The 27,341-nt window shown below is 49.7% G+C and overlaps 1 protein-coding gene across 6 annotated transcripts in view; it reads left to right on the top strand.

The window, feature by feature from the left end:
* SLC24A4 (solute carrier family 24 member 4) overlaps nt 1-27,341 on the top strand; it is a 162,565-nt gene that overhangs the window by 54,689 nt on the left and 80,535 nt on the right. Inside the window, exons 1-2 of one of the 6 annotated variants that reach the window (XM_057488197.1) lie at nt 626-1,072; nt 1,149-1,220. The exons of 4 other annotated variants lie outside the window; for them this stretch is intronic. In XM_057488197.1, the coding sequence (XP_057344180.1) occupies nt 1,211-1,220 (10 nt within the window). In that variant the 5' untranslated portion in view covers nt 626-1,072; nt 1,149-1,210. Of the gene's footprint in view, nt 1-625; nt 1,073-1,148; nt 1,221-27,341 lie in introns of those variants that run through there. One more of the 6 variants, XM_057488198.1, reaches the window with a different exon arrangement.

The raw sequence follows: 27,341 nt of genomic DNA, 5'->3' as shown, positions 1-27,341 counted from the left end.
CACTATTATTCTACTCACCATGAGGCCAAATATGTGAGTTGGGGAGGATCTATAAGTGGGGTGGCCCAACTGACTGTGGTGCAGTGGATAGGACAGCAGGCTCTGCAGGGAGGCCGATGTGTGTTCAAAACCTGACTTCTCCAAGCTGTGTGATGTTAGGTAAGTTAGTTCACCTCTCTGAGCCTCACTTCCCTTATCTGAGCATGGAGCTGCAATAAGCGCCTACCTCACAGGGATGCTGAGGAGACAGAGCTCATAAGGTGAGCCATGAATGGGTTCAGGCTGGCACCTGGGGCATGCCACTGTTCCAACTTCGGTTTCCTCTTCTGCAAAGCTAAGAGTGAAAACCCTGCCTGGCACCCCCAGACCATGGGCAAGAGGGTGCCGGGGCAACACCAAGCCTCTCTGTGTGCTCTCAGGCCACAGAGATGGGGTGCAGCACTAGAAGGTGTTGGTTTTCCTTTCCCCTGTGACCTGTCCGTTGCACACAGGAGGCTGGAGCTGACCAAGGCCCCAGAAGCTCTTTGCCAGGTGGGGCGGGTCTGTACCTGTCCCACTCCTGCTGAGAGGTAGCAGGTGTCACCTGTCCTCAGCTGGGCACACAGGTTTGTCCAGGTGTGGAATATCCTCCCAGTGCCCCGGTCAGCTGGTTAAGCCTGCTTTGGCTCAGGTGCTGGAAGAGTTTGAGGGTTCCTGGGCTCAAGACCTAAGCCACTGCTGCTCAGTTGCCTCCCAGGGGACATTTGGTAATCTCTGAGACAGTTTTGGTTGTCACAACCCTGGAGGAGGGATTTTTACTGGCATCTGGTGCGTAGAGGCCTGGGAGGCTGCTAAATTTCCTGTGGTACACAGGACAGCCCTGCAGACAAAGGATGGCCCGCGCCAGAACATCGATCCTGCTGAGGCTGAGATCCCGAAGCGTGGTGATCTGCTGCAAGGACAGGTTTATGATGCTCTGGGAAACTCCGCAGAGCAGACCGTCCTGCCTGCTGTGTGTACTTCTTTACTTATCTCACCAGCGAAGCAGGCATCTCCCTGCTTCATGGATGAGAAAAGTTAAGACTCAGGAGGGGTGAGTAACTTGTCAGGGGACTCAAAGCTTCCAAGTGGCTGAGCTGGGCTTTCAACTTGGGTCTGTCTTACTCCAGAACCCGTTTCCTTAACTGTCCATCAGGGAAACACCGTGTCCAGGGTACCTTATGAGGACCAGATGGAACAAGGTATGTTTTTTTATTTAGACCGGCATCACTCAGTGCGACTTCTTGCTTGGAAGCTGTGCAGCACGGTCCTTGCTAACAAGGACGTAGTGTGCAAGGGGCCCGACCTTGAGGCAGATGAGTGCCATCCACGGAGCTAAGGACCAAGAGTCAGGAGGAGAAGTTTGTCCCCAGACTGAGGAGGTGCTGCCTGAGCTGAGTATGAGATAAGGAAGAGGCAGTTGGCAGGTAGGAGAGAGGAAGGGTGTTCTGAGTAGACGGAGCAGCATGAACACAGGGATGCCAAAGGGCGTGGAGCTGCGGTGGAAGTTAAACACTGGCCGACCTGGCTTGGGAGGCCCAGGGTGACTGGACAGGAATGGCTCTGGGGGATGGGACTGTGCACTGTATGGAAGGACCAGGGCCTCATCCCGAGGGTGAGCAGGGTGGCTTATAGATCAGCCATTCTGCTGCCGCATGGAAGACGGTCCTGCAGGGCGATGGGCAGGGTTGTCACATAGAAGGCTTCCAGCAGTGATGTCGGCCTGAAGCAGTGGGGATAGAGGGAGCCCAGGTCAAAGGCAGGAGGTGAACTGGTGGCCCTTCATGGTGGGTTTGCCTTCTGGAAGAGGGAGAGGACCTACAGTCATCCCAGGTTTCTAGCTTGGGTGAAGGGGGGTGTCGGAGTCCCACCCAAGAGGGAGGCTGCAGCAGACATGCGGCTGGGCTGGACCTCAGGAGAGGGGGTGCACCTGCAGGCTGGGGGCTGCCCTCCGCCCTTGCTGGAGACTCAGCCACGTTACTGCAGACAGAAGTCCTTCACTCTTTCACTGCTCTGGCGAGTTCCCTGGTAAGAATACGTAGGCGACTCTTCTGTCTGTACACTGCCGATGGACATTTAGGTTGTTCGAGCTAGTGGGAGGGAAGCTGGGAACATGTTCATGTGCCTTCTGGGGGACATGGGCTTTCGTCTCTGTTACATACGTAGGAGTAGAATTTCTGGGTCATGAGAATGTGCTTGGCTGCCTTTCATGCTCAAGGCCAGATAGTTTTCCAAAGCCAACCACCGAACGTTCCCACCAGAATGTACGGGTGTCTTTCGTTTTCATATCCTGGTCAGTGGGCCTCTGCTGGTATCTTGTGATCTTCATATGCATTTCCCCGAAGGTGAATTGTTCTGAGCACTTTCTCATGTGGTTATTGGCTATTTGGACTGTTTAGATTATCTTTTCCCCCATGATGTGTCTAAAAAGTCTTTGTCCAATTTTATATTAGATTCTTTTTCTGATTTGTATCCAAGTCCTTTGTCAGATGTGCACTGCGTTTCATTTTCACTCTCTTACTGGTGTTTTAAGAATGGAAGCTTTTAATTTTAATGAATTGAAGTTAATGACAGCAATGAAGGAATTGTCTTTATTAAAAATGGAGCAAAGTGATATCTTAGAGGAAGCTTAGTGCTGTGGCTAGTGTGATTTTGAAGGGAATTAACATCCCTCTGGTTTCGTGAGAGGAGGAGAGGGCTGGGGAGTGGATCTTGTATCTAGATCTTCAGTTATTGAGAAGGTCCCCAGTCCTGTCTTTAAAAGGGGGTGCCATCTTCCTGGCTTCCTGGGGTGTCCACAGGTTCCAGGGTGTTCACATGTGTGAGAGGGCTCTGCACAGAGCTGTGGGCATTGTTCCTAGAGGTTCTGGTCAGAATTCAGAGGCAGAGATGAGGCCCAGAACCCACATCCTCTCTGGCTTCAGGGGCAGGCCTGGGGGACAGGGGCAAGGTTGGGGCTTCTGGAATAACCTAGGAGGGAGAGGGTCAGGCCTGGGCCTAAGCTGGGTGGAGCAAACAGGGTACATCTGCCCTCTCCTCCTTCCTGGGGTCTCCCCACTCCTGTCTCCTCCAATCCAAGGCCTGAGAGCCCTTGCCTGGGAGCAAAGGAGCTCTGGAGAGAGACTTCGGGGTGTTGGCTGGCCTGGATTCCATTTTTGCCATCTTAGGTGCTCAGTCTGATGAGGCTCAGGGCTCCTTTCTACAAGGGCCAACAGTCATGCTTGAAATCCACATTCCTACTGCTCACGCACGTCTCCCACCACCTCCCCATCGCATGCTATGCCCCAGCCACCCTGACCTTTCTGTTCCATGAGCACCTCGCCACTTCCTGCCTTTGCCCACACCATGCCCTTGGCTGAAAGTTCTTCTCCTAGTCTTCACATTGTCCAGATCTCTGCTCTCTGTGTGCCTTCCATGGTGGCCCTTACCCACCCCACCCTCACCCGCTGTGTTCTCTTCCTGGAGAAGCTGGGTCACATGACAGCACTGGAATAAGGGCCCCTCTTCCCCACCAGCAGATGCTCAAGGGCATGGACTTCACCTTGTTCGCTGCATTTCCATGGACTATGAGTGTGCCTGGGCCTATAGTAGTAGCTCACAAACACTGAAGGCAGCGGTCACAGACAGTCACTTGATGTGAAAAATTGGGTTCTCCAAACTGAAGGTAGCCCAGGGTGGCAATAATGGGGACATGGGGCAAATTCCCTGGCCAGAGGTGAGAGCACCTCATTTCCACCACTGCCCTGTGTCCTCATTTAAAAGAGAACTAGGGAGGATTCTGAGCTTGAAGGGCCAGGACGAGTTTCCTAGGAGGTGGCCAGCCGTGCTTGCTTATCCTTTATAATCCGTGGGCCTTGGTCAGTTCTGAGGGAAGGGCTGGCACCTGGCCACATTTTCCTGGCCTCAGGCACACTCTGCCCCGAGAAGGCTGCTTTCTGTCCTCCTCAGAGCCTCATGTTGCCCACAAAGGCCCCAGTCTGTTGCCAGGCTCAGAGGAGTGCAGGATGGCCCTGTGCCTAGGGGTGGGACAGGTGTCCATGCAAAGTGGTGTTCAGGTGCCCAGGCAGATGCTGTCAAACAACTGATGTGTGATTTTGTTTTCCATGCTCTGCCCGGCACCAGAGGCACTGCTTCTGATGTGACTTTGCTTTGTCTTTTATCCTTTTATGCTGGTGACTCACAACAATGCCTGCATATTGGAATCACCTGGGGAGCTTCTAAAAATCCTAAAACCTGCTGGGGTCCCCCTCCGCTCCCAACACTAAGATGTCATCACCTGGGTTGTGGCCTGGGCACCAGAACTTTTAAAACTTCCCCAAGTTTTCTAAGGCTGAGGGCCTCCATGTTAGGCAGTCATGGGTATTCTTTAATTCTGCCTTCCAGAAATCTGTAGGAAAGCTGATAGGTTATTTTTAAATGTGTGTAAGTTCTTAAAACAGACTGTGCCTTATGGTATCAACTCCTATCTACAACCTTGTCTGTTACTTGAAGTGTATCGTCAGCTCCTTCGCTGAACATTTCCAGTGCCTCTTTGAATCCTCTAGACCCCTTCCTGCCTGAGGACCTCTGTGCCTACTCTTCCCTCTTTCTGAGCTTTCATCCCAGGTCTTCATACAGCAGGACCCTTGGAATCTTTCAGGGCCCAGCTTAAATGTCACCTCCTCAGAGAACCTGTCTCAGATTCTCTAGTCTCGAGTCACCCTCTCCCCAGTCACAGGCTGTCACCTCACCCTTCACAGCCCCAACTGCTGGAATCACCCTGTTGTTGCCAGCTGCTCTGCTCTGAAATGTGAGCCCTTGAGAGTCCCACTGTCCTGTTTGCTGCTGGGTCACCAGGCCTGGTGTGTGGGCAGCACCTACCAAATGCTTCTTGAGCACAAATGGTGTTGAATGTACATCTCAGGCATCTGCAAGCGCTTTGAGCACAGACCCAAGGACTGTGTCCGTTTGAGGCCTCTTGCAGTGCCTGGCATCAGAGTAGAGATAAGAGTGCTGCAGGAATGGAACTACACTCATCGACTTGTTATATGATTAAACATATAAACAAAAAGGACCAGTCTGCTTTAGCATTTGCACCAGTTCATTGCAGAGGAAAGAGGACATGAAGTAGGTTGCAAAATAGCAATACACAGCTCTACTTTGGGGTCATATGAATATTGTATAACAATACGTAAAGATATAGGCCAAAAATTAAGGGGTAATCTCTGGGTTGAAAGATTGTCAGGAATTCTGTTTTCTTTATGATTTTTATGTTTTGAAAAATTTCTACAGTAAATGTATTTCCTATAACCCAAAATACTTAACTTTAAAGAGGGAGATTTCTGTTTCCCAATGCTTTGAATACAGTGATTTAAGCACTCTGGCTTGCAAAAAAAAAAAAAAAATACATATGTATATATATATATTGAATCCTCTAGACCCCTTCCTGCTTAGGGTCTCTGTTCTCTTCCCTCTCTCTGAGTGCTTGTCTGAGCACACAGGTGTGTGTGTGTAAAATATGTAAAATTAGCCCTTCTGGCTCTGAAGCCTGACTGAGGTTGCTGTACAACTTGATAGCTCTACCTTAGGCAAATTAACCTCTCTGAGCCTCGGTTTTCCCATCTGCTAAATGGGGATAATTATAGTCTCTGCGTCCTAGGTATGGTAAGGATTAAGTATGTTAATATAGAACTTTGCCTGGCGCGTGTGTGTGTTGGTGTCTTCAGTGCTACTCAGGCACCAGGCTAGGCACTTGTAGGTACACTATCTCAGTCATTTAATCCCCCAAACACACCTGTGAGGTCGGTGGAAGCAGAAACTGAGGGAAGTAGTGTGTAGCATGCCGCTGATTGCCTTCAGGACAGGATGGGGATTCAGGTTCGACCTGCCTCCTCAGGAGGCCGTGCGTTGGCCACTGGCCCTACCTGAAAACAAAAGGATTGGTCAAATCCCGTGCATCTGTCCTGGGGCAGGGAATCCTCCTTAGAGGATCCTATACCCTGGAAATGGCCCTGGGAGTTTCTTGATCGGACTCGGAGGATCCCGCCTTGGGTGCTGTGCCCTCCAGTGGCTAATACGAGAAGTGCACCCCCTCTAGGCCAGGGCGTGACAGGGCCCTGGACTCCGAGTGGGGAAAGTCTGCAACAAGGCCGCTGCTCTTCACCCACTAGCAGTGAGGCCGCTGGCTGCGTTCCCACCGTCCCGACATAGCCTTGGCCCTGACCGGACCACTGCAGTACTCTGCCTGCCTGTCTCCTTCCCCGAAGGGGCCCCTGATGTCGCCTCCCAGTCATCTCAATAACCAGTAAATATGTTCTTGTCACTTTCCCACCTGAAGACCCCAGGGGTGCTCATGGCAGGGGAGAGACCTGGTGATTATTGAAGGCCCGGCTGAGCTGGAAGCTTCCATGTGAGACCCTCTGTCTGCCACTCCCACCTCCCACCACTGGCCTCACTTTTTGCCCTTCCCCTGCCCTCCCCCCAGTGGTGCCCACACCTCGTGTAGATCCTGGAGGGCCCCAAGAGAAATGGAACTTGGTTTGGCACGACAGCTAGGGAAGGCAGCTGCACAGGTGCCGCGGATGTAAGACAGTGTCCTGAGTGTTGGAGGCTGTGCACGTGCCCCTCCCGCCAGGAATGCCCTTCCCCCTCTGCCTCCAGACGCGCACCGCGAGGCCTTACAGCTCCCCTCCTGGGCAGCGCGGCTGTGGCACACCAGGCAGCACACACTGCTTTCTCCTCTCCTGTTACCATGGTACTAAAATCCCCCTGGCTGCCCAGGACACGCCCATGGCAGTCTTTTGGTTCCCACTGGGCCTCCCCTGCTGGACTGGGAGCTTCCCCAGAGCAGGAGCTGTATCAGCCCCCAGAGTTGCTCCCCTACCCCAGCAAGGTGCCCTGCAGGGAATGGGCTGCAGTGCCTGAATGAATGAATGGTCATGCTGAAGGTAAAGGCAGCTTACCGGGCACCCAGACGTCGAGCCCTGTGCCCTGGGGGCCCCCACCGGCACCTTCTTTATCCAGTCCCTTGTGAAGATCTTCAGTGTGGCCCAGAGCTGTGCCGGGGGATCCCCACTCAACCGCTGGAGAGCAGGCTTTCAGCCACAAGCAGAGCAACTCTGAAATGTAAGCCAGAATTAGTCTGGAGCAAACCATTTAATGACTCCGGCTTGACTGAAATGAGATATGAACCGAGTAAGCCCCGAGCGAGATGACTTTTTGATCACCACTTGTGCGCTGTGAATATTTGTGTCTGCCTTGCCTGGTGCTTTTTCCCACCCCCAACTCACATGAAATACACTCCACAGTTCCTCAGAGGAGCCCAGCAGGCAGAGCCTTTGGGGTAAAGTAATGTTGGAAATTATCAGCATAAGAAAGGAAAATGATAGGCCTCTTTGGGCAGAGGTTTTAGCCTCTCTTCTGTAATTAGAATTTATTTTAAATTTCAGGACTGCATTTATCAGGACTGAAGGGTGGGTTGTACAGTGTACATACTCACATTTTAGAGGCAGTGTTTCTTCAGGGGAGTTTAATGGAGAGGGGGTTAAGGTCAATTCTGATTTCTAAAACTATTATCAGCATGTGCATTGGGGGCCTGCTCTGTGCCTATGGGGAGTGATATAAAGTTAAACTGGATAAGAAGCCTGCCTTATAAAGAAAGCAGATAGCTGTAAATTAGGTGTAAGGACATGTAGAAGGATCTCAGGGCTGTAGGAAAGGGCAGTGAGTTCATATCCCCGCCAGGTCGATCCTTGGTGGCTTCATGGAGGAGGTGGTATTCTAGACCTTGGAAGACATTGAGACTTTAAATGTTTGTTAGTGGGGGCTAGAGAAGGGCAGCCCTGTGGAAGGAGCCTGGCAAACAAAGGCACAGAAAAGCACCTTACTCAGAAACCAGGGGACCCTTAGCCACAGCGGGACCCAGAAAGGGGTGGGGGGCAAACTTGGAAGGGGAAGGTGGGGGTCAAATGGTGGGAGTTTTGAGGGTCAGTCTTGCTGCAATGGCTGCCCTTGGTATTGTCACTGGGGACACTTTTCCATTGTTGGGGCTGTTTACAGCAACAGATATGAACCTGCCAGTGGGGGTGTGGTGGGTGAACATGTTCCTCCTCCTCAAGCTCAGAAGGCAGTTTATAGGAGGTTGGCCCCTAAGTGACTCCTTGGCAGGATGCAAAGAAAGTAGGGTCTGGCTTCTCTATTTCCACCCTGCAGTCACCTCTGTTCTGTGAAGCCTGGCTCAGACAAACCACTGCTAAGAGGAGAGTACAATTGAAGAGAGCAAGCTCAGGATGGCACGCTGCTGGAGTCTGAATCCCAGCTCTTGCTCACCATAGCTGTGTGACTTCAGACACGTGACTTAAGCTCTCTGAGCCCTCATTTTCCCATCAGTAATGTAATGTTGTCTCCAGCACAGTGCCTGCCCACGCGGTGTCCTTTCCGCCCAGCCCTATGTGCTCTTCTTGGATCCTATGTCCCACCTCCCCAGATGTGTGGGTATCTGCTCTGCAATGGCACAGGTGAACAGTTAAGGCAGAGGAAGGGCTTCCAGACAGCCAGGCTCTGAGCGCTCAGGCATCTCCCCATCTGGTGAGGGTGCTGGGCTCTGCACCAGTCTGCGGACACAGGCATCTGAAGGACATGTGGGATCCCTCAGAAGGGGAATTTTTAGATTCCAGGTCTCCATTCTTAGGAGCTTAAGAGTAGGTGTGTTTCCCATGACAGTTCATCCTTCCCCTCCAGTAGAAGTTTCTAGCTCAGTGGGAGGGCATGTTTTGGGAGGCAAGGTGGCCTTCTGGAGAATGTGTGGGGTTGGGGGCAAGATGTGCCTGTAACATTGTCAAGTCACCTAGCTCTGTGCCTCCGTGTTCTCAGCTGTAAAATGGGATCATAGCCGACCTACCTCCCCATCTCCCTGCTATGCAGATTAACTGAAAGCACATAAAGCACCTAACTTTTCTTCTACAATTTCCCCTGAGTGCCTAAAACCAGCAGGGGACCTGGGGTCCAGCTGTGAGTCAGACAGACCTGTCCCCTGGCGTCTACTTTGTTGGTGGACAGCGTGGCTTTTAGCACAGTGCCTAATTAATGACAAGCTCTCAAATGATACATGGTACTTGCTGTTAACCAGAATTCTAACTCGTGTTATTTAAAGCCAACCTCACTCTCCCCTCCCCCCACCCCCTGTCACCCTCCAAAAAAGGCAGTTAAACTAACAAAAGTCAGAGGAGAATGTAGTCCACAATGTGAGCCCATCTGCTAGAGCAGTCTGTTTGCTTTTTTCATTAATCTGTGTTTAATGTGTAAACAGATTATCTGAGCAGAACTAGGATTTAGGTGCCGGATGGTTTGGGTCCCTGGCCTGGGCTGCTGGCCTGCGACGCTGCACTGGGGCTTGGTGCAGTCTGGGTGATGAAATTCCAGGTGGTATATGGTGGGGAGATTTGGGCAGGGGGAGGGGGCTTCTATAGCTGTAAAAATAGGTTCTGCAAGACATCTGTGAGCACAAATGCCCTTCAGCCTTGACATTCAAGAGGCTCTTGCAGCAAGCCCTGCTCTCACCCCACCCCTGGGCAGATCTGTGTTCAGTCCTGTAGACCCAGGTCTGCCAGCCTCCCCCTGTCCCACAGGGCCTAAGGGAGGAAGTGAAATGGCAGGAGCTGGGGGTAGAGGCAGGGTAGGGGAAGCGGGCAGGGGCACAGTGGGACTGGTCTGCTTCTGCAGAGGAGCAATTTTATCATTGATGTAAAAATTGCTGGCCTGTGGTAACCATAAATCCAACTATTATTATTGTGGGAACTATACATAATATAAAACTTACCAACTTAGCCATTAAATGTGAAGTTCAGGGACATTTAGTACATTCACATTGTCATGCAACTAGCCCCATGATCCATCTTCAGAACTTTTTCATCTTCCCAAACTGAAAATCTGTACCCATTAAACACTAACTCCCCATTACCCCCGACCCTTAGCCCCTTGTCAAACACCCTTTTACTTTTGGTCTTTATGAATTTGATTACCAACCTCATATACATGGAATCATACAGCATTTGTCTCCTTTTTGACTGGCTTGTTTCACTTAGCATAATATGTTCACGGTTCATCGTAGTAGCACATAGCAATACCTCATTGCCTTTGAGGCTGAAAATATTCCATTGTATACGTATACCACGTGGTGCTCCTCCATTCATCCGGAGGTGGACACCTGGATTCCTTCCACCTCTTGGCTATTGTGAATAATGCCACTGTGAACATGGGCGTGCAATGTCTGAGTCCCTGCTTTTGATGCCTTTGGGTACTTATCTAGTAGTGGAATTCCTGGGTTAAATGGTAACTGCTTTACCTTTTGAGGAGCTGCCAGGCTATTTTTAAACTTTGTACATGGTGCACCCTTTCTTGCCCTCATATGGGGTTGAATCTCCCAGCTCCCTTGGCACCCTGGATCTGTACCATTTTCCTCTGTTGCCTGGTAAAACCTTGAGAGAGACCTCAGAAGGACTTGTGTGTGTGAGATGCAGGTCTGGCATATAAAGGAGATCCTGAGGGCTGTCCCTGTCACCAGAGGTGGGCTTCCCCAGGACTCAGTAGCGAGGCCTCTGGTGCTGTGGCTGCCAGTGCCCAGGCAGGATTCTTGGTTCTTGGAGGCGCTCCCAGTGGCCAACTTCCCACCTTGAAAGAAGCCCACAAGCATTGAATGGGGCACTTGTCTGGACAAGAGCTGATGGTCTGGGCTGCCCCTCCCTCTTGTGGTGGAGTGGGACGCCATGCCTCCCGGTCCGGTCTGTACAGAGGAGGAGGAGGAGGGACCATCAGGGCTGTCCTTGCCCATCTGCTCATCAGACCAGTCGGTACCAGCTCAAGAGATGTTCTGGAACATGCGTGGTCGACCTGAAGGATGTCAGTGCTGGTGACGTGCAGGCCTCTAGGGCAAGGGCTTCAGACCAAAATGGGCCCAGGAGACATCTCAAGCCCGCCTCTGGTCAGCCTGCACGTGGAGCAGAGAGCACCTCTGGGCTCTTGGGGACTCTAGTCCAGACTTTAAAAGAGCAACTCATTTTAGATATATGCACTAGAATGTTTATGGTAGAAATTTTTTGACAACTGGGATTTTCTCCAAAACAACTGGGTGGGCAAAGTTGGTGGAACAGGAGGTGTGAGCCGGAACCAGCCCAGCCCTGACATTCACTGCTGAAGTTGGGTGAGGAAACAGGAGACCTCATTACACTGGCCTCTCTGTTCCTATGTCTGACATTTCCCATATTACAAGATAAGCAAAATGCAGCCTTTCTTCCCACCTTATTCTTGGGAGAAAACTTTTCCTGAGCAATTCTTAAAATTGGACTTCCCCTGCCTTCTCTTCTTAAATGAGCACAACACATGTGCAGGGGGTACCTTAAGCAATTTCACATGTGAGCAAATGGAGGCGCCTTGACATTCCGCCTCAGGGGCTTAGAGGGCGCCTGAACCAGGTCTGGTTCCCATACCGCTGCTCTGCGGCCCCCCAGCCCCCTTTCTATCCCCAGAAAGTCCTGCGTAGGGACCTAATCACTATGTGGAAGGGAGAAGGGGGTAAAGGGCCCAGGTGGCTCGGCTCCTCAGTGGCAAAGCCACGCCTCTGTGCCCAGCTGGCGCTCCTGCCCCCGTGGCTGCCTGGCTGCCCTCCTGGCCCTGGGGCATGCTCCTCATTAGCGGCTCTCATTTCCTGTGTCTTCCCTAGGCTCCTGAACTTCGCTGCTCAGGCCCCCCCCACCCCAGGCTCCCGCATTCCCTGCCGACTTAGAGCCCCAAGCATCCGCTTCAAACTTGTTTTCTTCTTGGTCTTCTTTGGTTTCTTAACTCGCCTCTTATGCTCAAGTGGTTGATGCCAACTGGTCCCTCTGCAGAGGTGTTCTGGCATTTTCTTTTCTCCCATCCCCTTTGCAGAATCCTTGCACCGAGTCTGTCCCTGCCCCTTCCATCCTGCCTCCTCCAGGTCGTCCCTGCCCCCCCTGGGCATCCCCAGCATCCCACCGCTGTCCCCACTGGTCCCTCAGCTCAGGTTGACAGTTTTCACCCTCCCTCTGTGGGGGGAGCACACCTCTCTCCGTTCGCAGCAAGGCATGCCCACGCCATCTCGCCTGCGCCAGCCTTCCCCTGAGCAGAGAGGGCACAGCCCTGCCAAACAGGACCTGAATTCCTGCCTCCTACTTGGTTTCATCAGCCTGTCAGCCTTCATTACATTTAAGATATTTTTAGATATACTTAACACTTCTGCCTTAATTTTAACCCCTCCCCTGGTTCAAACATGGTTCTGCTTCCAGTTAATTTTTTCCCCCAAGATCAGACAATATATTTTCTTAAAATGTGTTCTGAGCTGTTATTCCTTCACAACCCATAAATCTGAAATGGGGATAGTCACAAAATGGTAAAACCACCTGCACAGTTGTACTCTGTGCCCTGCCCGAGACTGGCTGGGGGCTCCTCTGTGAGCCCCGTGAGCCTCCCTGGACCCATCGCATCATTGCGCTGACCCCCCACCAGGCAGAACTGCCAGTACCTTTTTCCAAAAGTGGAATGGGCATGAGGTCTACCAGAGAAACCACGATTCCTGTCTTAGAAACTTTCAGGTGACTGATTGGAGGTGGTGTAGCATTAGATCGGATGCCAGCTAGAGCAGCAGACCCTCATGTTCCAGCTTCTTGGCACCATAAGGTTTACTTCTCACTGTATTAACACTCAAAGGTGTGTTCCTGGCTGGTGGATCATCTTCCACATAGTCATTCAGGGATCCAGGCTCCTTCCATCTGGGGCTCTGTCTCTCTGAGGCTCAGAGTCTGGCACATTTATCCAGTGAATGGCAAAAGAAAAGGGTGGAATAAATACCCAATGCTTGGCGACCGTGGTCTGGAAGAGCATGCATCACTTCTGCCAGCAACAGCTAGTTGCATGCCTGCTGAGTGCAAGGGGCCTGGGGAGTGTCCCCAGCTGGACTGTTACTGCTCAGCAATGACTCTACCCTGGAAGGGATCCACAAGTCTTTGGGGGACAGCTAACCATGTCTGCCATACACGGGAATGGAGAGGAAGAGACACTTGCCATTCCCCACTTGCCCTGGAGTTTCACTACGAAAGTGCAAAGTCTTCCATCAGGCTAAATTTTCAGGTTTTGTGTGTATCCCAGCCCCCCAACCCTCATAGCATCCAGGGGCTCAGTGTGGCTCACTACCACCTTGACTGCTGGTTTCCCTGCACTCTTCTTGAGATCCATCACCACACTGCTACTGGAAGTGAGCTCCAGGTACAGAGTCTGTCTGATTCACCCCAAGTGCCTAAAATAGTATGTGGTTCATGGTAGGTGGTGGTCATTGTAGGGAAACACAGTAGTATCTCCTGTCCCATGCCATTCCCCTGTGTGACCCTCCCCTTAATCAGCATAGCCTTAGTGACTTTCTTGACCAGCAGAATATGGCAGATGAGACCTTCTGGGCCATGGAGACTAGATTGTAAGAAGCCTTGCAGCTCTCACCTTTGTCTTGTGGGACTTTTGCTTGGAACCCACCTGCCATGTTCTGAGAAGTCCAAGTGACATTGGAGATACTCTACTTAGCAGCCCCACATGGCTCCCAGCAGATTGCCAGCCATGTGAGCGTGTCATCGTGGGCACCCAGCTCCTCAAGCCTTCAGATGACGGCAACTTCAGCTGCCTTCTGGCTGCCGCTGCATGAGAGACCCCCAAGTGAGAGCACGTCTTCCTGACCCCAGCTCCACCTTCTCTCTCCTGCCCACTCTTCCCATGGAGCCCCCGCCCACGCTGTACCCCAGCCACCAGCTCTGGCTGCATGTGGTACATGCAGGAAGGCACCTTTCTCAAGCAGCTCTCACCTCTTCCCAGGGCCCTATTGAGTACATTGACTTTACTCTTTCAACATTATCAGAAACTCTTTGTAATGTAATTTTCTAGAGGTAAGGTGGGATTTCTGGATTTAGAGATTAGTGTGTAGAAAACTGATATGTCTTGATCTGAAAAATACACTGGGTGGTTGGTTGTCTTCTCATTTATCATTTTAGGATTATTGGAAGAAGAGACAATAGAAGATTTTCTTCCTTTTTCCCCAGGTCTCTGGATTTTGTCAACCTTGCTTAATTTTGTCCTGATGTCCCTTCTGGCTGCCACTTGCCTTCTCAATGTCTGGGCCCTGATGGCTCTCTTTGTATCCTGGGTCAGTTTTCCATTGTTTGCAAATAAAGCCTTGATTTATGTGTCAGGGTGACAGCTTCTTGTCTCTGGGTCAGGGCTGGAAGTGGTCTTGTTTCTGAGGAACGTTCCAGCAATGGGATTGTCAGGGTTCATTGACTGCTTTGCAGGCACTACTGGGTAGCCAGCGTTCACTTCCAGGACCAGCCACAGAAAGGGGCCTTAGAATGGGAGGTGGACACCCAGCTGCCTCAGTGGTGGCACTGCAAAGTCCTCGGAGTTTGTGCAGAGTTGGTGACAAAGAGTAAGAAGGAGAAATGATCAGCTAGGATTGGCTTTCCTTTTTAATCATTTGTAGAATCCAAACCGTTGGTGGATAATACCCGTCTGGAGGTTTCTAAGGAAGAGTTGGTGCCTAGAGGTACTGGGAGTTTCTAACATTGTCGTTTGTGTGATTACCAAGTGTCTCCTGTGTCACTGAGGGTACCCGACGGTGTGCCCCACATGGATGCCACCATCTGAAATAGGGACCAGGTCAGATGCCCCCAGTTTCCAGTTCCATTCAAGACAAGCTCTTACAGAAAGGTCCCTAATTTTCCCTTATCGTTAATTCTTACAGTTTGGCGTTTGTTTTCTCTTTCTTTATAAATTGCTTTCCTTAGTTTGGGGAAACCACATCCATTTGCAATGTTTTTAAAATGAAGAAATACAGACTTCTGCAAGTAGTTAAAAATGGTCATACAGATGGGAAATTACTGCAATTGTAATATTATTGTTTTTACCATAATACATAAACCTATATAAAATTTTGTTCTAAGTGATCATAAAGGAAACTAGGATCAGGTAATGTGATTTCAGTAGAAATTCAGATTATTCTTCCCATAACTTTTAAAGCTACTCTGAACCATAAATAGCTACTCCATTCACACGTCGTGTCGGATATCAGCAGTACCATTTACCCGCTCGCTCTCAACATTGTTTTAAAAGATGCGTAGAATGGAAAAGAAAGTAAATCATATTCTGTCAGCACAGACTTTTCTGCTTCAGGGCAAATTTCTCAGCTCCCTCCCCAAAAAGAAAGGAAGACACCAAAAAAGAGATGTTAGGAGACCTGAACTGTGGGGTGGCCTCTCCACTCCAAAGCCAGCAGCATGAGTGACAAGGGGGAAGAAAAACACAAAGGGAAGCAGGTAGGTGGGGAAGGGTCTGGTGGCCTCCAGCATGGATAAGGCTGCCCAGCAGTTCTGAACTTGACCCCAGATAGGCTTATGAATTGTCATCCTATTCTCTATAGAAATGGTGAGAAAACGTGGGCCCGTCTTTTTTATCTGACTTAGAGCCGGCTGTTTCTGCCTGGCCTGGGGGCAGAGGGCAGGTGTGTTGGTTAATCTTGGCCGCACTACATTAGTGTGGGCGGAAGTCATGCTTCCTAACCCTGCTGCCTGCAGCATGGCAGTGACACAAAAGGCCTCTCTAGGGCAGCGAGTCTCAGAGAAGGGGCTGCTGCTTAACCGCAGACTGAGGGGGCCTCCAGACAGGCCAGGGCCGATTAAAAGAAATCCTCTCTGGTTCCCGTGGGCAAGTGGTGTACCTACAACTAGCTCCAAAAACTTCATTTGCAGAAATTGCCAAGGGTCACTATTACCTGAGCTCACTTCCAGTATGGGCTGCTTTGTTAAGACTTTAGTTGTAAACCAAAATTGGTTTCTAGAGTTTGAGGGCCCTGATTCAGGAGTCTGTAAGAAATCTGGACTCAGTGTCTGGCAATACTGCCCAGCTCCAGCAGCACATGTATATAGAGAGGTGAAATTTCCTTGACTTGGAGGAAGCATGCCTGTGAGTGCCCCTTCTGCTTATTGCCTTGAGATGGTCATGGTATTTAATTGCTGCTATTCTTGCTTTTCATTTATGAGTGAATCATTAATTTGACTTCACTGCCAATTAGTGTGGGGTGGGTTGTTCACACCATAAGGCAAAGTTAGGTACATTTGCATATTTTGGCTTGTCATTTGTCTGTAGTTAGACTGTAGTCTTTCCTGTAGTTTTTCATTTGAATAAATCACCCTCCACCTCCCCTGCCCCTGATTTGCTGGGTAGTGATGCTTCATTTTCATCATGAAATCTTTTGTCCCCTGAGAAGCAGGGACAAATAAGGTTGGGTGAGCCCCAAGTGCTCTTATTCCTTCTGCCTGGGCCACGGTGTAAAGAGATTGATTTAAAATGAAAGGTGTGGGAACCTGTGCTCCTGATCAAAGACCAGGATGCAGGAGTTGTCCTGGAAAGGAACGGGACCAAACCTAGGAATGGGACTTCCTGCATCATCCAGCAACTTAGCCTTATAACTGAGATGCTGCTTTATTCTAACAGTCAACTTAACTCCTGGAACCTTTGTAGCTCTGTGTCCACGCTGGGGCAGGTTTTATACCCAGCATGCCCGATTTGGCATCCTAGTTTTCCATTTATCTTCTTTTCTGTGTCTCTATAGGGGTCAGAATTCTTTTTCTCATTTGTGCAGCAATCTGTCGAGATGCAATGCATGCTGAGGGATCAACAGGGGATGTTTGAGTGGCTTCTGGAATCTCTGTCATCACCCCCTCTGTTCATGGGGCTCCCCCACCTCACCCAAACATTGTCTTTTTTCCAGTGTAGACATGAGGATCGGAGACTTGCCATAGCATGTGGGGTTGAAAGGCACATTCTCTATGCTAGACACAGTGCTGCTTCACAGAGTCCAATGGGGACCAGCCTCTGCTTCCTGCCACTAGGACATTAACAGCATTTTCTCTCAATCTAGTAAGAAACTGCAGCAGAAAGTATACATTTTTAAATTATTGATCTCTGAGTTTTGATTGCTTACATAGTCTTGGGTAGAGACGAATCAAGGGAAAGGGAAATGCTTTACCCGGCTCCTGCCTCCAGCCATGGTAATTCATACCAGCGGTTCTCAGTTGCTCTAGGTTAGAGGACAGTATAGTGTGAAATACACCACAGTGGATAACCAGGAATTTGCATTTGCAATGCAGAGGTGTCTGTTCTCGGATTCCCATGGAAAATCAACCTGCCTCTCTGCCCAGCTTCTGCTGCCTGGTTCCCCTGGCTGGCATGGCGTTGGGAGGAGTACCTGAGTGGTGGCATGACCATCTGTGTCTGGGCAGTTATGGCCTGGAACTCTTCGGGGTCTGTCTTTGGCTTGAAAAGGAGTGTGTGATGAGCCGAGGGCAGCTTCCCTAACTCTCAGCCCAGTGCTCCCCTGTTCCAGGAGGAAGGGACTTTCTGCCTGAGAATATTGCCCAGCCGAGGGGGCAGACACACTGCCTGTGCTCCAGGGGGATTTAAATGGACACTGAGGAGGAGGGTGCGTGAGCAAAGGCGTGGCAGTCAGAATGGGGACAGTGATCAGGCTAGAGTGGGGGGTCCTCCCAAGGAGCAAGGGTGGAATTGTTGTCCAGGCCCAAGTTTTGTTGTCCAGGGATGTTTGTGAAAGTTTTGTCAGTGGTTATCTACTGTTGCAAGTGGGATTTACTTAAACTAAGAGCCTGCCTGGTAGAGAGGCTTTTCCTACCTAGGTTATTTTCCTCACCCCCAAAACTAGAAGCAAATGATAAACTGATATTTAGATGCATTGAATGAGCAGGATTTGTGTGAACCAGCGTGGTTTCACATCAGAAAACCTCATTCGGGTCAGCAGGACCAAGCCTGGGCCCTCACTCACAGTGTCCTCTTTAAGAGCAGACATGCCAGCCAAACAGGGGTCCCGGGCCAAACCCTGGGCAAGGGACCACATTCAGGCCTCCTCGTCCCAGCCCCTCCACCCCAGGCCCTGGCTCGGGGCTGGGCCATTGCTGTCATCTTTTTGCATCCACACCCAATATGGCCTCATTTCCAGTGTTTTTTTTAATGTCCCTGGTGTTTGTAATGCTTAAGTTGGTGGAAACATTCAGCGAGCCATTGTGGTTGGTAAATTGGTAGTCAGAAGCCATTTGGCAACAGGTGGGCAGGCCGATTCCCCACTGAGGAGGGCCTCATTCCCAGGACAGCTGGGGCCTCTGAGCAACAGCCTGGCACAACCCCAGCAGAGCTCGGAAGAGGTGAGGGTAGCAGTAGGTGCCCACGCAGAGCATCGGAGAAGTGGGTGAGATCTGCTTTGGAGGAAGCACAGGTAGGGTGGTTGGACATGGGAAGGAGGAAGAAAGAGAAAAAAGTGTCAGCCTCCTAGGCCTGATTTTTTAACTTTGCCTCCTTTCTGAAGCTTTACATTGTCTTAAGAAACAGCCTGTTAGCCTCAGTCCCTTGCTTCCCGGGACCCCCAGAGAACCCTGGCTGCTCAGAATATGTTCTCTCACATCCATCCCCCGCTGATGGGCTCAAACATACCCCCTTCTCATGCTGGCCTAGGTGGGAAGTGGGGATGACTGCAGCTGGGGCATGCTGGGCTGGACAAGGTGCGGAGTCATCACTGAGAGAGACGCTGCTCAGGATGGAGCAGCCGCTCAGGGGGCACCGTCTTCCCCTCTTTTCCATGGTGAGAGCCTCACGGGGAAGGACCGTGGTGGTTCAAATCTGACAACAGTCGGTGAAGGTAACTGTACAGTGTTTGGGGATCATCACACAGCCTGTTTCAGGGGGATTCCAGCAAGATTTAAGATCTTAAGTAACAATCTTAACAACCTAATCCTGTTCAGCCTTGTTTGACAATATTTAAATGCCAGCACTCACTAGAAATACCTGGGGGACAGCCTTGCCAACTTAATCAGGCCTCAATTGATCTTCAAACACATTTTCAGTAGGATACAGAATTATGTAGAGCCTGGTTCTTGTAAAATCATATGTTGTTAATTTCATGCACACTGAGTTAAAAATGTCACTCTGTGGGGTCTAAATTGCCATAAACTTGCTTCTGCAACTGAATCTTACCTCAGTTTGATACCAACTGGGCAGGGATAAAGATTTCCCATTTGGCCTGATGAATACAAACAGTTCAGATTAGCAGCTCCCAGATCTGAAGTTTCTTTTCTACAAGAAGGGATAGAACAAATATACATAAAAGAAATTAGGAAAGGACAGTTGGATTTTCACAAAATTTGGATAGAAAATAAGTTATCACTGTTACTTTACATATGCAAGGTGTTGCCTAAGAAAGAATTAAGTATTCCATGATGTTGACTTTTATTTTTGGATCATTAGTATACAATTACACAAGCAACATTGTGGTTACTAGATTTCCCCCCCATTACCCAGTCCCCCCCACGTACCCCATTACAGTCACTGTCCCTCAGCGTAGTAAGATGCTATAGAGTCACTACTTGTCTTCTCTGTGCTATACTGCCTTCCCCGCATGATGTTGACTTTTAAATTAAACATTCCCCAATGTTTTGATTGAAAGCCATTTTACTGCCTTCTGGGAGCAGGTGTGAAATCTTGACGCATCTTTAGTTATTTCTGTCCTTGTGTACATTGGTGAGTCATCAGGCTGGGACTTAGGTGGTGACCACAGCTTTGCAGGGTAAGGGAACTGATCATTGCCTCCTCTGGTCCCCCAGCACATTCTCCCAAGGAGAGTTTTAATTATGTTGGTTAATTAAGACAATTGCAGTGAAATGTATTAATTGCAAAGGTAGTTAGAGAAGAGAATCAAATGTGGCCTAAAGAAAGCTTTGCAGAGGAGGAGAGCTTGCCTTGTTTGAGCTTTGGAGGGTGGATGGGGCACAATTTTAAATAAGGTACCAGTATATTGGGACTGGTGGTGGTCTGTTAGTGACCTGTAATTATACCTCGATAAACTGAAAAAAACAAAAATGAAACAAAACACATAATTGGCTTAGGGCTGAGGGGAAAAAACACACACACATGTGTGCACCCACCCGGAGAGCAAGAAAACCAGGGAGAGAAGACACACAGCACTCTGCCACAGTCACCTCCTTTGGACTTGCAGGTCTGCAGGCTGCTTTACCCACAGCTCTGAGCCTCAGCTCATTAGGAGCACCCCTCCCTCCCCGGGGAAGCATTGAACAGTATGCACACAGTCACTGGTGAGATGAGAGACCATGTCATAATTAGCTGCGATCATACGGGGTTAATTCAGTTCATTTCTCTGACAAGCCTAGAAGCAACCAGAGAGCGTGAGTCCTGTCATCTTTGCCTTTTCCCGTTTATTTCTGTGGGCATCGGTGGTGAGGAGACACATACTTTGCAGATGCTGTTTGCTTTTGCCAGGACTCTTTATGCCTGGTGCAAAGAAGTGTGTTTGAAGAGTTACTGGCTGAAGGAAGGAAACAATTCTCAAATCCCCACTTGAGAGGAAAAATTGGGAAACGGGAGTGAGAGTCTAAGTGGAAACAGTGGTTTTGAAAGTATCTCCACGTCATAGAGAGGGAAGAACTCATACAAGACACCCAGTGACTGACAGTCCCTGCTTCTCCCCTCGCAGGGCAGGGGAACAGTGAAGAGAAAATACTATAGCCTCATCCTTTGGTCTCATACGGAAGAGTCAGAAATCACCGCCTCTCAGAGATGTTCGCCAGCAACATTTGCAAATCAAATCAACAAAAACGTATTGTACCCTATTGTGTGCCTGGCACTGTGCTAGGAGCTGGTGGCACCAAATGGAAAAATACAGGCTGTCCTCAAGGAACGTGTACTCAAGGTCTGGTAATAGAACAGTGCGTACTGCTGTGCCAATTGTGCACTACACAACCCTAGAGGGCACAATTCATATCATTGACATTGTTGATTTCTCTATTATGACAATATTCCAGTAGATAGAAGCAAAATGTCTTGAGGAAGGAGCATCTTTTTCTAATTATAGGCAACATATGGGCCAGTATGGCCAGAATGTGGAGCCAGAAAAACAACTTCTGTATAAAGTGACAGTGACCAGAGTGAACATGTGAACAAAACACAGGACTTCCGTGTGCCTTAGAGAGTTGAAGAAGGCTTTGGAAAGGACAGTCTTTTGGAAGACTGCCCCCATGAGCAGAGAAGCAGTGTTATGTTGCAGCAAAGAGATTTGTTTGACATCCTGACTGCCTGGGTTCAAGTTCCAACTGTGCCCTTCACTGGGTGACCCTGGGCAAATTACCTAACCTCTCTGTGCCCTACTTGAGTTGCTCCTAATTCTGCAGTACCCTAAGATTTGTATCTGTCCAAGCAGGTGGTTCAGCAGGAATGAAACATGGTGGACAGGGAGGCATCTCAGTCCTCTCTCCCAAAAATGTTCCAGCCTTTTCCGGGTGTAGAACAGATAAAGGCCACAAAAGCCTGCTAATCACAAAACTCATTCTGTTTTCCTATAAATAACAATGTCCAAAAAGAGAGAGAGAAACATGGGACAAATACATTCACGCCCAGCCAGGCCCATTGCCTGATTTCCTTGTCGCTGGGCTAATAACAGCGATGGGATATAGTGGTTCCATAACGCTTAAGCACTCTATAGTTTGCTGATTGTGGTCCTCAGACAACATTTATCAGCTTGTACTCATGTTTCAAGGTACAAGGGCAAAGCTGAACAAGATTTATGTTCACTGAAATAGCCACATGTCAAAAGCAACACATAAAATTGGTTACTTTGGCTTCTAAAAATACCTCTGCAAGGCAGGCAAGATTGTTGAGCTGCAAGTGTGATCACCACTTCCTTTAGTATAGGCCACCCACTTCCTAATTATGATGGTCCTGAAATATATTGAGTTATTGATCAGTAGTCTAAATGTTTTCCCTCTCCTGGGTGTGTATCCTCCGTGACAGCTGTGAACTGCATCCTGGACCCTACGTATTTCCTACCAAGGTCCGCATACTGTGATCAAAACCCCCAACCAGATAATGTAGACAGATGCTTCAAGGCTGTTTGAGAGCCATCTGCTTGAAAAATCAGAAAATGTGATTTCTTTGGAGGCTAGTTGGATAACAATCATGACTGCAGCAGAGAGACCCCTGATCTGAGCAGCTTCGCCCAGGACCAGTTCTCACTCCCACAAGGATCCCATGTGCTGTTCAACAGGGAGATTTCCATGGTGATGCAGGGACTCTAGCTCTCCATCTGGGCTCTGTTGTCTGCAACAGATGACCTTCAGGACCCTGTGGAAGGCGAGAGGGCTGAGAAGATATGCTGCTTCTGAAGCTCTTTCGGGCAGAGTGACCCACGGTACTTCTGGTCTGGCTGGAGAAGCCCTGTGGGTGGGCAGTGGCTTCTCTATACCAGCAGCAACTCTTTATCATGGGAGAGTGAATCTTTGAAAAGCTCCACATTGTCTCTGCCACCATGCAGTCATGAGTCATTAGCCCCACTCCCAGGCCCCATACACAGAGTGAATTTGAAACAGCAGACTATCTAAAGCTCCAAGAGTATTCGTTGGAGTTTGAGGTCCTGGAAACAGGGCTTCATAAATCAGGGAGAACTACCCCCAGCACTTTTGCATACAGTTGGGCCAGTCTTTGGCCAAATTTTGAAGTAGGCTTCTTCTCTCATCTGTTTTTTTTCTTCTGTATCATTCTAATTTTCTTCTGTGTAGAGTCTGCTGAAAATCTCCATGTGGGCACTGCACCCCCACCCTCTGCACATATGTTCTGTTCCTACATTACCTACCTACCTTCCCTTCAGCCAGATCACTTATTCTTTCCATGGTGCTGATGCTCAGTATAAAGGGGTAAAGCTGACTTGGGGGTGGAGGGGTGGGGGGGTGTTAATTTATACTAACACTTGATTGACTGATAGCTCTTTTTTGCTGGGAAATGATTACATTTTTGAAAGATGTTTGTACAGCTTTGCTCGGGGCTTGCCAGAGCCTCAGTTCAGTGATTGTTAGAGCAGAGCAAGTCATATAAATTTAAACATAAATAAGAAACAAACAAAAAAATCAACACTGTCTTCTAGTGCTCTGGTCCTGGACATGGCCATCACCCTGAGCAGATAAGAATACAGTGTGGTGATGAACTACTGACTGCCTGGGTGCAAACCGCCGCTTTCCCACTTGCTGTGTGACTGTGGGCTAACTTGCCCAGCCCATCCTAAACCTAAAACTTGCTTAACCTAACCAAGCTGTGCCCTAAACTCAACTTTTTCAGAAATTTCTGCAATACCCCAGGAGTAGTATGTGTCCAGCCAGACAGACCAGGTCACTCAGTTGGTCCTTCAGCTGGGGGTTGTATCCCCTCTAGAGAAATGACAGGATATTGGAACAGGGCTTAGGAACTGTTTGTATTTATATGAATATTCAAGTGGAAACTTTTCCATCAGCCACTGACTGGTCAGTGGAGAGCCAGGAGTTATTTAGCATAGGCCTCCCTCCAGCAATATCCAGAATTAAGGATTCGTTATAACATTAGAACCAGTTTGTAGGGTGAGCAGATTCAGTGAAGGCAGAAGGATTGTATATGTGTGTGTGTGTGTCTGTCTGTATATATAATTTTTTTGTGGAGTGGCAGGCTTGTTCCTAGTGTGGATTTGGGTAGAAATGATTTCCTATGAGCCAGGGTGTTGCACGGCCTGGGATTGTTCATACAGGATATGTATGCTTGTTGCAGGCGCGTGTGTGTGTGTGTGGTTCCACATCCACAAGGGGAGGAGGAGTCAGGAAGGACGAGAAAAGGGGGTGACTAAATTGACCCTGGATTAGACTCTATTGTTGTATTTGTTACGGTTAGATTGAGTCTTCTGGGTTTAAGGAAGTGGCTGGCTTCATCATTTACTTGAATATCCCAGAATACAGGCAATACGTGCCTGTGTGTTGAAACCATAGCCAAAGCTCTCAGCTCTCTGTGAGTATGTGAGCTTAGTACCTCGGCCGCCTTCTAGGTGGGCTAATTGTTATAAGGTGGGGGCCGAGAGGCGCGGGCCAAGGCAGGACGACCCATGTGGCTTGGGATGGGCTCTGGCCACCTCAGTTTTCTCCTCTGCCAAAGGGGGGTACGACCTCCCTTTCAGGTGGTAATTAGAATGAAGTAAGGTAAGGATGCACGAATGTCGGTCGTCCCTTTATTTCTCTCCTGGCTTTGACCACAGTTTGTTTTACCACCTCCCTCGTCCTAAAGCAGGTTGATGGATGTTTGTCGTTCTTCCAACAGGAAGTTTCCCTGTGGGGAAATCCAGCCAGTGCACAGGTATTTGTGTGCACCCTTTCCTCAGAGTGAGAACACGGGGCTCTGGCTCCAGCATCTGCAAATTCAAGCTGTCATCGTGGGGCCTGAGCAGAACATCCTGGGGCCTGCAGTTTTCTGAGAGAGCAGAAGCTGCAGGAAAGGAAATCTGGCCTGAGGACCCTGAGGCTGAGCCCTGGGGTGGAGAGGGCGAGCCGGGTGGGTGGCTCTTTGGCCTCTGCAGGCGGAGGCGGGGCTGGGCAGGACAGCTTATGGAAACCAGCTCTGGGTCATCTCCTCGGGCCTCCCTCTCCATGCAGGTTCTCTGGGTCCTAAGCACAGAGAGGTCCAGCAAGCGGACATCAGCAAGTCCAGGTCATAAAAGGGGGCAATACTGAGCCCTGGGTGGAGGAATGGACTGGGGTGGGGGTGAGGTGCCGGTGCTCTCTCCCTATGCGCCCGTTTTCTGCAGAGCCGAACAAAGCTGAAAGCCATTTGAGGCTGAGGCACAGGGATGCTGGGGTTGCTCAGGAGTAAGGGACGGAAGAGCCAAATGCATTAACTGGTATTACTGGGAGCTCTGTGGCTGCCCTTGAATGTGCCATCTTTTGAACGAGAACCTTGGTTTTTAGAGCTTTTTATTGAAAGATAGTATATATACAGCAAAGTGCACTAAATGTATTTACTCATGTCACAGCCCCCAGATCAAGAAACAAAATACCACCAGCCCAAGAAGACCCCCATAGCCCCTTCCAGTCACCCCAACCTCCCTCCCCATCCTCCCCACCCCCTCGGATATGGGAGCCACTCTCTGACTTCTAACAGCAGAGATTAGTTTTATAAGGGCAGCGTTTTAGGATAAAATTACATGGACACCCGTGAGAGAGTGTCATAGTCTTGCTCTAGATCATACAGAACAGCAAGTGTGCACTGAGCCCTCGCTACGTGCTGGGCCCCCTTCCACACACTGATCATTTCACTCCATCCTCTGAACAAGTCTGAGTGGTAGGCACTGAGAGTATGCCTGCTTTACATGTAGGAACCCGAGAAATAGCAAGATTAAGATTCTTGCTTGCCCAAGGTCACCCCACTAGTAAGTGGTGGAGCCAGAATCTGAAGGCAGGGATGGCCCACCTTGCCGTGTGGCCCCTGGGTGGAGGGGAAGGGCCTTGTCACCTGGAGGTACCACACTGTAAACTGAGAAAACAGAATGACCAAAAGTGGTTGTGAGTTTAGTAATCTGATTAATGAAATATTAACATATCCAAAACCAAGTGTCTACACACTCCTGAGGCTTGCACGTGAGGAAGGTGTGTGCATTCCATGGTGACGCAGCACACGTGGATGTGAGCACCTCTGAAACAAACTGAACTCTCCCCTCAGATGGAGAATCACTTCCCCGGTCCAGCCCTCATTCACAAATGAGGAAATCGGGTCCCAGAGAGTGGAAATGACTCACCGAAGGTCATGCATTCAACTTTCTGGGACTCAGACCCCATTGTGCAGACTCCCTGGACATTCTGCCCTGTAATCCCCCATTAATCAGCTCCTCGGTGCACACATTTCATGGAAAGTCATAGTCTAGGTGGATATTCTGGAGCCTCTGTTGGGCCCCAGGCCCGATCGCAAGCTGCCTATCCGCACCCCCACCTCTGCCATGGGGTGGGGCTGAGACACTCAGCAGAGCTCCACTGTGCATTACTCTTTGCCCAGTGAGCCACTGCTCCTAGCTTATATTTTCCATGCCCAGCGTGAGGCCCCTCTCCTAGCCATCTCTGAGACCAGGCAATTCCCTTCCTTCATTTAGACGCTTAACCAACACGCATTAGAGCTGGTGCCCCACGAGCCTTATCTTTCCCAGCTGGAGCCTGTCTTGGTGGTTTGCGTGAGACAGAACCAGGTCCACGAAGGTCCTGGTGTCTCTGAACCCTTAGTGGGAGAGGAAAATAAATCCATGCTGCCTGCTGACGTTTCCTTTTAGTGTTTACTGTGTTTGGTTCCCTGGAATCACATGCCTTCATTCTTGCACCAGCAATAATTTAGCTCCTGTTGTGTATAAGGGGCACTGTCCAGAGATAAATGAGACAGACGCCAATGCTATAGACAAGGCCATTTGTTAGATAACCCTCTAGATGGGTATTTGTGTGAAGTGTGCATGTTTCTGAGATCAAGGCCTCTGCCCTGCAGGGTTTAGTTCTGACAGCAACTAGATGTTATAGGACTTTGGTTGCAAATGACAAAAATCCAGCCTGGACTGGTGTGAGCAAGCAGTGGAAAATGACTGGCTCCTGAACTGGGAGATCTGTGTTGGCTTCAGGAATGGCTGGCTCTAGGGGTCAAGGAGGCAACAGCTTTGGCTCAGCTCTCTTCCATGCTGGCTTCCCTCCCAGCCAGTCTCTCTCTCTCTGTTGAAGCCCTGGAAAGTTTTGGCCTGCATTTTTACCACTTTCAGGTTTACCAGAAACTTCTCTTCCCCCAGATTCCTAAGGCTGACTTTCATTGGACCATTCAGTCATCTCTGAACCAATTCCTATGGCCCTGGGGAGTAACCAGCCCCCCTCAAATCTTATTGACAAGAACAGAGGAGGAGCATTCCAAGGAGAACTAGGGTTTGTAGGATGCTGGGCAGGCAAAAACAACAGATGTCAACTCTATCAACTGCCCCAGCACTGGGAGCAGCCAAATCTGGTCAAATTCCACTCTGTCTGAAACAGGTTGACCTGCATTCCAGCCAAATACTTCGGTCCTCGTGGGCACAGGATGTGTGGCCACAGCCGCAAAACTAACCTGTGCCATCTCTGTTTCATGGCATCACAGTGTCCACTTGTCACCCTATCAGGCCCTTTACATCCTTCCTCTTACCCTCAACCCATCCTATGGCTCAGGTGGCCTCAGCATTTGTGCACCTGTCCCTTCCTCTCCATCCCCATATTATCCCAGCAGCTCCTGAGTCCCTGTTCCTGACTCTTCACACCCACGCCAACCCCCCACCTCCTTGAAAGACATTTCTGAAACAGGAGTCAACAAACTACAGCCCATGGGCCAGGTCCAGCTTGCCACCTGTTTGTTAATGGCCCACAAGCTTAAAATAGTTTCCATGTTTT

This window comes from Manis pentadactyla, chromosome 11 (assembly GCF_030020395.1).
Source record: "Manis pentadactyla isolate mManPen7 chromosome 11, mManPen7.hap1, whole genome shotgun sequence".
Taxonomy (NCBI): Eukaryota; Metazoa; Chordata; class Mammalia; order Pholidota; family Manidae; genus Manis; species Manis pentadactyla.
The sequence above is the reverse complement of the archived record's forward strand: the minus strand, read 5'-3'. Positions and strand labels throughout refer to the sequence as shown.